At 43.1% G+C, this 12,390-nt stretch overlaps 1 protein-coding gene across 1 annotated transcript; it reads right to left on the bottom strand.

Moving 5' to 3' along the window:
• Nucleotides 1–592: 592 nt before the first annotated feature.
• Nucleotides 593–11,252, bottom strand: LOC100192336 (interferon regulatory factor 7). The gene is given in 10 exon segments (NM_001136548.1): nucleotides 593–1,464; nucleotides 1,811–1,926; nucleotides 3,488–3,689; nucleotides 9,363–9,568; nucleotides 9,728–9,796; nucleotides 9,922–9,982; nucleotides 10,123–10,220; nucleotides 10,380–10,548; nucleotides 10,727–10,877; nucleotides 11,214–11,252. Coding segments are annotated over 10 exon segments (1,248 nt in total). The 5' UTR covers nucleotides 11,222–11,252; the 3' UTR covers nucleotides 593–1,296.
• Between the last annotated feature and the right edge of the window lie 1,138 nt (nucleotides 11,253–12,390).

Raw genomic sequence — 12,390 nt, 5'->3', positions numbered from 1 at the left:
TCTGCCTGCTCCTATGGAACCCTGACTGGTGTCACTGGACTTGTTACTTTGTCCGGGACTTGCTGTTGACCCTCTTGGACCTGTTTTCGACCTCAATGCTTGGCAATGGGTGAAAAGATAACACTCCTGAGGTGTTAAACCACTGCACCCTATATAACCACTGGTTATTATCTGACCCTGTTGGTCTTTGAACATTTTGAAGTCTTGAAGATCTAGCCTTAATGGTAGCCTGCAAATCTCATGACGGCAAAGGCAGAAGAGGTTTTGCTACCACTCAGAGCCTAGTTCCTCTAGGTTTCTGCCTTTCTAGGGAGTTTTTCCTAGAAGGTGAATGCACCAATTTGTAAGTCGCTCTGGATAAGAGCATCTGCTAAATGACGTAAATGTAGCCCCCGTGCTTCTGCATTGCTTGCCCTTTGGCGTTTTAGGCTGGGTAGCACTTGACAACTGCTAAATTAAATTACTTAAAATATATTTGAGAGAAACACAAGGCGTTTATGACGCCACTTACTACACGCTAGCTAGGAGGGATGACATACAGTACTAAAGTAAACATTTCATAATTCACTGGGTAAAATCATGTAAACCAATGTAAGGAAACAAGGCAAAGTTTATTGATCTTGTTTTGCAATACTATACAATTGTGCTTTTCAATGCCAGTGTGAAGTTTACTCACTTTCAGTACAATAAAACAGATTTTTCAATACAAAAGAGAACAGACTGAAGGGTTGAGTGACCTAGACAGGTTTAAAGTGTGGCCCATAGGGACAGAAGGGAATTCAGTATAAATACCACTAAATGAGACATTAACACATTAAGCACGCAGCGATAGTGATTTGATGTATATTTAAAAAGACACACACACACAGTTAACCTGTCAAGAGAAGGATGGCCTATACTACTGCATGACACATTGACAGAAACGATACAAATCAGAATAATCTAACAGGGCTCTCCAACTCTGTTCCTGGAGAGCTACCATCCTGTAGGTTCACTCCAACCCCAGTTGTAACTAACCTGAGTTGGCTTATCAACCAGCTAATTATTCAAGTCTGGTGCACTAGATTAGGATTGATTGAAACCTATAGGACTAGCTCTCCAGGAACAATGTTGGAGAGCCCTGATCTAACACCAAAATTTGCCTGACTTTCAAAAGATCTACAAGTTTGAGTCGTACACAATTGCATTATATATCCACTTGCTAAGCATTTCTTTCCTGTGGGAAGATTAAATAAGTGATACAGTAGTGCGATATCGGTCCTAGATAGGGGCTGGTGATGTGGTACAATTGGTGGTCTAGAAGTACTGCCCCATGGTGTGCTGTGGGCCGTCGGGCCAGGTGGCATTGATGAGCTCCATCAGGCTGTTGTGGTGGGAGATCTGCAGGCTGATGTCATTCTGGAGGGACGACGCCCCCTCCTCCTGGGCCACCTCGTGGAAGTAACGACAGATCAGGGGAACCACCTGGAAGAGAAGCGTGAAGGGGAGAGAAAGGGAATGCGAAACAAGAGGTGGAGAGAAGACATTTCAAAAATAGGATATGCAGCACACTGTATATAGGTTTGTTCTAGGGCAGGGCTCTCCAACCCTGTTCCTGGAGAGCGACCCTCCTGGGGTTGGTGTGAACCTACAGTTGTAACTAAGCTGATTCAGCTTTTCAACCAGCTAATTAGTCAAATCAGGTGTACAAGATTAGGGTTGGAGCAAAAACCTACAGGATGGTAGCTCTCTAGGAACAGTTGGAGCCATGTCTGGTTAAGTTAGTATTCTGCCTGTTGCCTTACTGATTTAAAGCTCATGAACGGGTTACCTTGACGACGATGAGTTTCTTCTCCGGGGGTTTTCCGTCAGGGAACTTCTCACCAAAGCACATGTGGATGGTATAGTCAGGTGAGCCTCGCCTGTTCTCCTTAAACGCTATCAGCTCTGAAAAAGGTTGATGGTTGTCAAAGCGCTGACAGTGGATACAGGTCTTAGAAATGTGTATATAAACTGCAATATTTTTTTTTTAAATATAAAATAAAAGTCCCTTTTTCAGGACCCGGTCTTTCAAAGAATTCGTACAAATCCAAATAACTTCAGATCTTCATTGTAAAGGGTTTAAACACTGTTTCCCATGCTTGTTCAATGAACCATAAACAATTAACATGCACCTGTAGAACGGTCGTTAAGACACTAACAGCTTACAGGCAATTAAGTCAGTTCTGAAAACTTAGGACACTGAAGAGGCCTTTCTACAGACTCTGAAAAACACCAAAAGAAAGATGCCCAGGGTCCCTGCTCATCTGCGTGAACATGCCTTAGGCATGCTGCAAGGAGGCATGAGGACTGCAGATGTGGCCAGGGCAATAAGTTGCAATGTCCGTACTGAGAGACGCTTAAGACAGCGCTACAGGGAGACAGGACGGACAGCTGATCGTCCTCAGTGGCAGACCATGTGTAACACCTGCGGGACAGGTACAGGATGGCAACAACTGCCCGAGTTACACCAGGAATGCACAATCCCTCCATCAGTGCCTAGACTGTCCGCAATAGGCTGAGAGGCTGGACAGAGGGCTTAAGCCTGTTGTAAGGCAGGTCCTCACCAGATCACCAGCAACAACGTCATCTACGTGCACAAACCCTGCGCTGGACCAGACAGGACTGGAAAAAGTGCTCTTCACTGACAAGTTTGTCACACCAGGGGCGATGGTCGGATTCGGATTTATCGTTGAAGGAATGATCATTACATGAGGCCTGTACTCTGGAGCGGGATCGATTTGGAGGGTCCGTCAGGGTCTGGGGCGGTGTGTCACAGCATCATCGGACTGAGCTTGTCATTGCAGGCAATCTCAACACTGTGCGTTACAGGGAAGACATCCTCTTCCCTGGCGTGGTACCCTTCCTGCAGGCTCATCCTGACATGACCCTCCAGCATGACAATGCCACACTGCTCGTTCTGTGTGTGATTTCCTGCAAGACAGGAACATCAGTGTTCTGTCATGGCCAGCGAAGAGCCTGGATCTCAATCCCATTGAGCACATCTGGGACCTGTTGGATCGGGGGTGAGGGCTAGGGCCATTCTCTCTCTCCCCCCCCCCCCTCAGAAATGTTCAGGAACGTGCAGGTGCCTTGGTGGAAGAGTGGGGTAACATCTCAAAGCAAGAACTGGCAAATCTGATGCAGTCCATGAGGAGATTTAATGATGGCCACACCAGATACTGACTTTTGACCTTCAGTGTTCTAAGTTTTCATAACTGTGACCTTAATTGCCTACCGTCTGTAAGATGTTAGTGTCTTAACGACTGTTCCACAGGTGCATGTTCATTAATTGTTTATGGTTCATTGAACAAGCATGGGGAACAGTTTTAAACCCTTCACAATGAAGATCTGAAGTTTTGGATTTTTACAAATTATCTTTGAAAGACAGGGTCCTGAAAAAGGGACGTTTCTTTTTTTGCTGAGTTTGTGTTGTGTTTATATGTGTCGGACAGTGAGCCATATTTACCATTTTCGTACTGCTGGAAGTTCAACAGTTGTACCATTTCATTTTGGGGCATCTTCCTGGGTTCAGGGTGTGCCTCTCTGGGGTTGCTAGTACTGGAGAACACGTGGCACTTGTCCTGCCGGTAACCATAGATACCAGTGTTTTGTACCTCGAGGAGAAGACCCCTTTGGACGCTTCTTAGGATGCAGTTGGTGTATTCAATCTGGTATAATTGAGGCACAAATTTAGTCTTGTTTCGCTCGTCTCCAGTGCATCTTGTTGCTATGTATATTGCTAGGGAATTAACCAGTCAGTTTCATATAAAAAGACTAGTGATGCACCAATTACATTTTTTGGCCGATACCGTTATTTTCCTTGCCAAAAAACCGGATATTTAAAATTTTAGCGGCCTTAAGCATTCGGAACAACTTCCGGTGAAACTGGAGGGCACGTAATTCAAATAAATCCTACAAATTATGGATATTAAACACTTAAGTACATAAGTGTCTTATCAGCTGAAAGCTTAAATTCTTGTTAATCTAACTACTCTGTCCGATTTACAGTAGCTATCACAGTGAAAACATGCCATGCGATTGTTTGAGGACGGCACCCAACATCAAAATATTTTTCCACCGGCACAGTTTTCATACACATAACGATGAAATATTCACTTTATGAAAATCTTCCTCTTTGTCATCCAAAGGGTCCCAGCTATAATATGTAGTGTCGTTTTGTTAGATAAAATCTTATATCCCAAAGTCAGTTTAGTTGGCGCCATCGATTTGAGTAATCCACTCGTTCAATTTGCAAAGAAATTCGAAAATCTACCCCTAAACTTTGTTTCAACAAGTCAAAATACGTTTCTATTCACTTCTCAGATACTTTAAAATGTAAATCAAACTATAATATTTATTTTGGAAAGTAGTATGTTCAATAGGAAACCGATTTTAGCAGGTGCGTAATTTCAAGGCGCGCAAACACGAATTTCCAAGACTGTCCTTCTAAAACGTATTTCATATTCGTTTTTGAAGTTCCATGCCTTAAAACCTTGGACAGACTGACACCTTGTGGAAGCCATTGGAATTGCATCCAGGGAGCTAATTTACAATATGACCTTTCTCTTGCATTTCTAAGAGGATGGTCTCACACACACATATATATATATATATATCTGGTTGGTTTTTGAGGATGGTCTGCAGAGGAGTGGGACAAAAAAAAAAATAATAATAATAGCTCCTGAGATGTGTGCAAACCTGGTGGCCAACTACAAGAAACGTCTGACCTCTGATTGCCAACAAGGGTTTTGCCACCAAGTACTAAGTCATGTTTTGCAGAGGGGTCAAATACTCATTTCCCCTCATTAAAATGCAAATCAATTTATAACATTTTTGACATGCGTTTTTCTGGATTTTCTGTTATGTCTCACTGTTCAAATAAACCTACCATTAAAATGATAGACTGATCATTTCTTTGTCAGTGGGCAAACGCACAAAATCAGCAGGGGATCAAATACTTTTTTCTCCCCTCACTGTATATCTCAATGATGTCACTCTTGCTGCTGGTGATTCTCTGATCCACCTCTATGCAGACACTATCCTGTATACATCTGGTACTTCTTTGGACACTGTTAACAAACCTCCAAATGAGCTTCAACACCATACAACACTCCTTCCATAGCCTCTGACTGCTTCTAAATGCATGTGCTTCAACCAATCGCTGCCCGCATCACTACTCTGGACCGTTCTGACTTAGAATATGTGGACAACTATAAATACCTAGGTGTCTTGCTAGACTGTAAACTCTCCTTAGACTCATTAAGCATCTCCAATCCAAAATTAAATCTAGAGTCGGCTTCTCATTTCACAACAAAGCCTCCTTCACTCATGTTGCCAAACATACCCTCGTAAAACTGACTATCCTACCGATCCTTGACTTCGGTGAGGTCATCTATAAAATAGCCTCCAACACTCTACTCAGCAAACTGGATGCAGTCCATCACAGTGCCATCCGTTTAATCACCAAAGCCCCATACACTACCCACCACTGACCTGTATGCTCTCGTTGGCTGGCCCTCGCTTCATACTTGTCACCAAACCTACTGGCTCCAGGTCATTGATAAGTCTTTGCTAGGTAAAGCTCCGCCTTCTCAGCTCACCATAACAACACCCACCTGTAGCATGCGCTCCAGCATGTATATTTCACTGGTCATCCCCAAAACCAACACCTCCTTTCCTTCCAGTTCTCTGCTGCCAATGACTGGAACGAATTGCAAAGATCACTGAAGTTGGAGACACACTAAGCGTCAGCTGTCAGAGCAGCTTACCGATCACTGCAAACAGCCCATCGAACCACCTACCTCATCCCCATATTTGTTTTTCTGCTCTTTTGCACACCAGTATTTCTACTTGCACATCCTTATCTGCACATATCACTCCAGTTTAAATTGCAATTACGTCGCCACTATTGGCCTATTTATTGCCTTACCTCATTTGCACACACTGTATACAGATTTTTCTATTGTGTTCTTGACTGTACATTTGTTTATCCCATGTGTAACTGTTGTTTTTGTCACACTGCTTTGTTGATCTTGGCCTGGTCGCAGTTGTAAATGTGAATTTGTTCAACTGGCCTACCTGGTTAAATAAATAAAAAAAGTGGACTTTTCCGTTAGCCTTAAAAATAAGTGCATGTCATTGACAGTGATGCAAATGAATACAAATTGTAGAATTATGCCACAATTGAATAGATCATGCTAAACGAGGTTGGAATGTTGTTAGTTTGACATCTGTTGAAATCACACTGGATGTACACTGCTCAAAAAAATAAAGGGAAGACTAAAATAACACATCCTAGATCTGAATGAAATAATCTTATTAAATACTTTTGTTACATAGTTTAATGTGCTGACAACAAAAATCACAAAATAATAATCAATGGAATTCCAATTTATCAACCCATGGAGGTCTGGATTTGGAGTCACACTCAAAATTAAAGTGGAAAAACACTACAGGCTGATCCAACTTTGATGTAATGTCCTTAAAACAAGTCAAAATGAGGCTCAGTAGTGTGTGTGGCCTCCACGTGCCTGTATGACCTCCCTACAACGCCTGGGCATGCTCCTGATGAGGTGGCGGATGGTCTCCTGAGGGATCTCCTCCCAGACCTGGACTAAAGCATCCGCCAACTCCTGGACAGTCTGTGGTGCAACGTGGTGTTGGTGGATGGAGCGAGACATGATGTCCCAGATGTGCTCAATTGGATTCAGGTCTGGGGAATGGGCGGGCCAGTCCATAGCATCAATGCCTTTCTCTTGCAGGAACTGCTGACACGCCAGCCACATGAGGTCTAGCATTGTCTTGCATTAGGAGGAACCCAGGGCCAACCGCACCAGCATATGGTCTCACAAGGGGTCTGAGGATCTCATCTCGGTACCTAAATGGCAGTCAGGCTACCTCTGGCAAGCACATGGAGGGCTGTGCGGCCCCCCCAAAGAAATGCCACCCCACACCATGACTGACCCACCGCTGACCCACCACTGCTGGAGGATGTTGCAGGCAGCAAAACGTTCTCCACGGCGTCTCCAGACTGTCACGTGCTCAGTGTGAACCTGCTTTCATCTGTGAAGAGCACAGGGTGCCAGTGGCGAATTTGCCAATCTTGGTGTTCTCTGGCAAATGCCAAACGTCCTGCACGGTGTTGGGCTGTAAGCACAACCCCCACCTGTGGACGTCGGGCCCTCATAGAGTCTGTTTCTGACCGTTTGAGCAGACACATGCACATTTGTGGCCTGCTGGAGGTCATTTTGCAGGGCTCTGGCAGTGCTCCTCCTTGCACAAAGGCGGAGGTAGCGGTCCTGCTGCTGGGTTGTTGCCCTCCTATGGCCTCCTCCACATCTCCTGATGTACTGGCCTGTCTCCTGGTAGCGCCTCCATGCTCTGGACACTACGCTGACAGACACCGCAAACCTTGCCACAGCTCGCATTGAAGTGCCATCCTGGATGAGCTGCACTACCTGAGCCACTTGTGTGGGTTGTAGACTCAGTCTCATGCTACCACTAGAGTGAAAGCACCGTCAGCATTCAAAAGTGACCAAAACATCAGCTAGGAAGCATAGGAACTGAGAAGTGGTCTGTGGTCCCCACCTGCAGAACCACTCCTTTATTGGGGGTGTGTCGCTAATTGCCTATAATTTCCACCTGTTGTCTACTCGATTTGCACAACAGCATGGGAAATGTATTGTCAGTGTTGCTTCCTAAGTGGACAGTTTGATTTACATTGTGTTGTTTAAGTGTTCCCTTTATTTTTTTGAGCAGTGTATTTTTTCACTGTACAGCCTTACCTATGGATTGTGGATCAATGACATATGGGGTATCAGTCTACTCAGTGATACCCAGAGAACATTAGTAGCTCTTATTGCGGGACTCAAACTGAATTGAGCCACATTTGTCAACCTGTGTGTATTGAACAATATTCCAGAGGAAAAACAATACTGCGTGGATGTTTTGGTGTCAATTCCCAACGTCGTCCTCAGAGTTGAGTAGACTGTTACCCCATTTCATTGATCCCCAATCCTTAGGGAACACCGTACAGTGCGATATGAATGTCAATACACACCATAGGCTGACTGGGGAGGTGATTTCACAGACACGTGATAAGAGCTACAACGCTAATATTTGCATTAACTCTCAAAGTTGTGTTCTGTGGGTGTCAGAGTAGACGGATACCATTTTATTGCTTCACATTCCAACCTTGTTTAACATTATCTAGTCAAAATATGGCAAGATTCCAATTGTAACCTTCTGCATCACTTTCAACTAGGTACTTTTATTTTGAAGGCATACTGCAAATTCCACTATTGTGGCTAACTTCACAACACAACCCAGTCAGGTCGAGAGTCACTAGCCAGATGAAGCTAGCTGGCTGCTTATAACGTTAGCTTTGGGCAACAGGGTGTAGCTGGCTAGCCATTATTTTTTTCTTCATGAACTCAAGGTCAATAGGTGAACAATAGTTACAAGGATTCCTAAATCATTGCTAAGAATAGTGAAAATGACTGCAGTTTCTACTGGTCATATTGGTGTTAGCTAGGTACCAAGCTAAAGCTGCTAGCCCAGAAGTTGCAGTCAAACAAATAATGCGGTATTGTAAATACAGTTCATGGCTGGTGTTTGACTTTTTTTGTACAGCTTTGACAGTGCTACTAATAGTGGCACTTGGCTTACATGTGCAAATTCAGAACACACAGTCTTTAATAGTACAGTGTTATTTGGCATGTCAAATGAAAAGCTTATTCAACGCGTCAAATAGTTTTATTTGACGTGTATCTTTTTGTACACACAAAGACTCAAACTGTGTTCCATAGTATGTTGTGATACTAATAGCAGTGACACTATTACTGTGGAACTCCGGTAGGGCAACATCTGAACATTAGCACACTTGGTAACGTTAGTGTGTACTGGTTCGCAACCAGTCGCAAAAGCCAACGTCACCCACGACAGAACGGTTGATTCTCAAGGGCAATGAAGCCATTATCTTGGCGTTAATGGATTTGGCCTTTGAGTTGTCTTGCTGAAATGTTCTTACTGTTAAATGACTGCTCGAGCCACACCGCAGACATTGTGGACTAGGTTAGGAATGCAGTGTTGCATGTTTAGCGCAAAATTTTACGTAGCGTCATAGGTATGCACGTCAGATTTGACATCGGTTTTTCACGTCGCCGTTGAACTAGACGTCGGGGCGATACCGATGTTGGCATTTTTAGCTAATATCGTCCAATTCCGATATATCGTGCATCCCTAATAAAGACACATATTGGAAAACCACAGGCATGTACACAGAACCACAGATAGTAGTGCAGGTGAATGGGAACAGCACCAGGTGGGCTTCTGTACCCTACCTGTTTGAGGTCTGGTAGCCCGTCAGTGCTGGGGAAGCAGAGGGGCTGGGTGTTGGGCTCGAGAGCATTACACTGGTAGTGGAGCTGAACCCTGGGGCCTGACACCTGGGTCTTTAGCATCTCGCTCCCCCTATAGGAGATGGTGATCTCCAAGTCCCAGAGAGATGAGCGGGTGGCAGGCAGGTTGAGCAGGGCATCCGGGTTTACTGTTGGGAGATAGGAAAGGTCATCAAATAAGTCACATTGTACTGCATGAGTGAAGTGCACTTTATTTTCCAGTACAGAAAAGACATGGTGAAATGTTATTTACACAAGTTGGATGTGTGGATTTTTCCTTGACATGTGGCTGTATGGCCCTGGCATACCTTGGGCATATGGCTGCTGTATTAGGACTGGTGGCACTGGGTGGTGTGTGTGTACCGGTATATAATTCTCTTGAGAAGAAAGGAAGAGTTGTCATATGTCATTAGAAAGCTTTTTCCAGAATTTGTATTTAAAATGTTTATAATTAACCACCCATTGTAAAGGGTTACTTTCTACAGGTGGGGAGGTGCTGTACCTGTATGTTGGTTCAGGTCTAGGTGGTTCAAGGTTAGGTTGCTAAAGTTCAGTATATCATGCTGTTTGGAGGGGGAAAAAATATATATACATTCACAGATTTAACATAAGTTTTCTTAAAAAAAGACCAGAATCATGGTTTCTATCAGGGCAGGGTTAAATAACCAGCTCCTGGTTCAATATAGATGTACTGTTACTATACCTCCATGCCTGGGGGGGTGTTTTCTGTAGTGGTGAGAGCATGGTCAATGCCATAGTTCTCCAGAGTGATTTCTTCTATGAGAGGGCTCTCATAGTTATCTGTTAAAAAAAATTAAATAATTTTTAAAAAGCAATAAAAAAAAAAAAAACAATTGGGGAAAGAGACTCAAGTTGGCTACCTAAGCTAATGCCTAGGCTTTAGTTCAGCAGGCAAACAGTCTTGTGGCACTTAAGTTACACAAGCCATGGTGATCTTACACTCATTGATGACCAGGTAAACTTTATGGGGGTCGTTTGAGTCCTTGGAGTGGTCTTCCACCATCTTGAAACGCCTGCACAGGCTGTTCAGTGCAGAGCGGAAGTTAGTCTTCCACTTTGCCTTGTCATTGGGATGCTCAGTGATTTTACCGCTGACCACTGCCCATGCCTGTAACCAGATAATTGATGTGTCATAGAATTGAACCGTCATCATAACAAGTTATTTATTAGATCATTATACATACAAAATGTAACGTTTCATGCGCTGCAGTTCACAATCAAACCACAGCCTCTATTGCCTTGAATTTCTGCATAGCGCTGGCCACCTTCCACAATATATTCCTTACCCTGAATATTTTACGGTCGTCCTCGGAGCAATCCTTCCTAGAATTGTGTTTCCACGGGACTCTGAACTTATTGTTGTCCATAAAGAACAAACCGGTGTATTGCTCGGTCCGCACTTGTTCTATCAGCCAGTCAGCGAACTGAGGTTTGCAGCTGAAACATGCAGGGAGAAAGCAAATAGCCTACATACTTATACTGCCACTCCTTTTTATATTGGCAACATTGGTGAGTGAAGTGTCATTGAAAGAACACGTCTTTATTCCAGAGAAAGAGACTACCATTGTACTACCTCGCAACAATCAATTCAATATGTAACATTGTTTTTTTTTACAGTAACCTAAAAGCACAGTACATTCACCAAGCATTGCCGAGCTCTTGGAAATATCAATCGAACTTTATTTTACATTTATCAATTTAACTACTATAGTCTGCAGATTACCAGAAAATTCTCTGTTTACCTGACGTACAGATATGAAATACGTTACTTACCTTTGCATCTTTAATGCTGAGACGCGTCGGCTATTTCTGTTTGACTGTGGACGTGTACTACTATGTAAGTATTCTAACTTAACTGTTTTCAGTTCAATGCCGGGCACAGACGTTTTATAGGCGTCGTGATGTCATAGAGTTGGACTTCCCCATTGAACAGAGATGACGAGAATCATTTATTATGTATTCTCACAGTTGGTTGTGTACCTTAATCTATTGCACCTATGTGTATCCAACTCATTGATTTAGTGTATCAAATTGTGTTGAGCATTGAGCAACGTCGGTCTGAAAGTGAAAATTATGCTGCGACGATAGATCGCACATTCTTGATTGCATCATCTTCTTGTTCAGTCAACAAATGATAACGAAACAAACAAAATGGGCAATTTTTCTGCAATCAAACTGTGGCAGGGTCATTAATATACAACACATAATAACACATAATAATAGGCTGTATCATAACCAGTGGCGACCCGTCATTCAGGGCAGGTGGGGCTCTGAGACCCACATTGTTTGCACAATTATTATTTTTTTAATATATATAAATATAATTGTTGTGGGGCTTGCATGTTATTTTGGCATTAATACGTGTCTCATATCTGTTTGCAAACAAATATATATATATATATATATATATATATATATATATATATATAATTGAGTTAATGAAGCTGCATACAACCACGTCTCTTTTTTGTTTTCTTGAGTAAGGCAGCTCCAAAATGCAGGTGTTTCAGCCTAGCTCAGTGCTTTCTGTGGTGGTGGGGCGGGCCAGCAGAAAATAGGAGCATTGCACCATGATTGGCTCGGAAATCTGTCACTCATGGGGACCTTGCGCAATCGCCTAGCTTCAGTCCTTTAGTAATGGTAGACATCCAAAATTTCAGCCCTTTGGGTCCTACCATAGAGTTATATTACAAGTGCCCTTTCAAGAAGGCTCAAGGTCATTGGTCACAGAAATGATGTCAAATCACGTTATATGTACAGTAGTTTGATTGGACTGATCATGTCAACATCTTACTTTCACAATCTTAGCTAGCAGTCATCATCGTGAATTAAGTCTACTGGCAAATTGTTTTTAATCCTTGTCATATGAAGAGAAATAATGAAGAGAAAATATAGATAAAACGTATCGGCGCTCATCTGCCATTGGACATAAACATTACACAACAAGTTG

The sequence above is a fragment of the Salmo salar genome, chromosome ssa16 (assembly GCF_905237065.1).
Source record: "Salmo salar chromosome ssa16, Ssal_v3.1, whole genome shotgun sequence".
Classification (NCBI taxonomy): Eukaryota; Metazoa; Chordata; class Actinopteri; order Salmoniformes; family Salmonidae; genus Salmo; species Salmo salar.
Note: the sequence above shows the minus strand (reverse complement) of the source record. Positions and strands in the feature narration are given on the sequence as shown.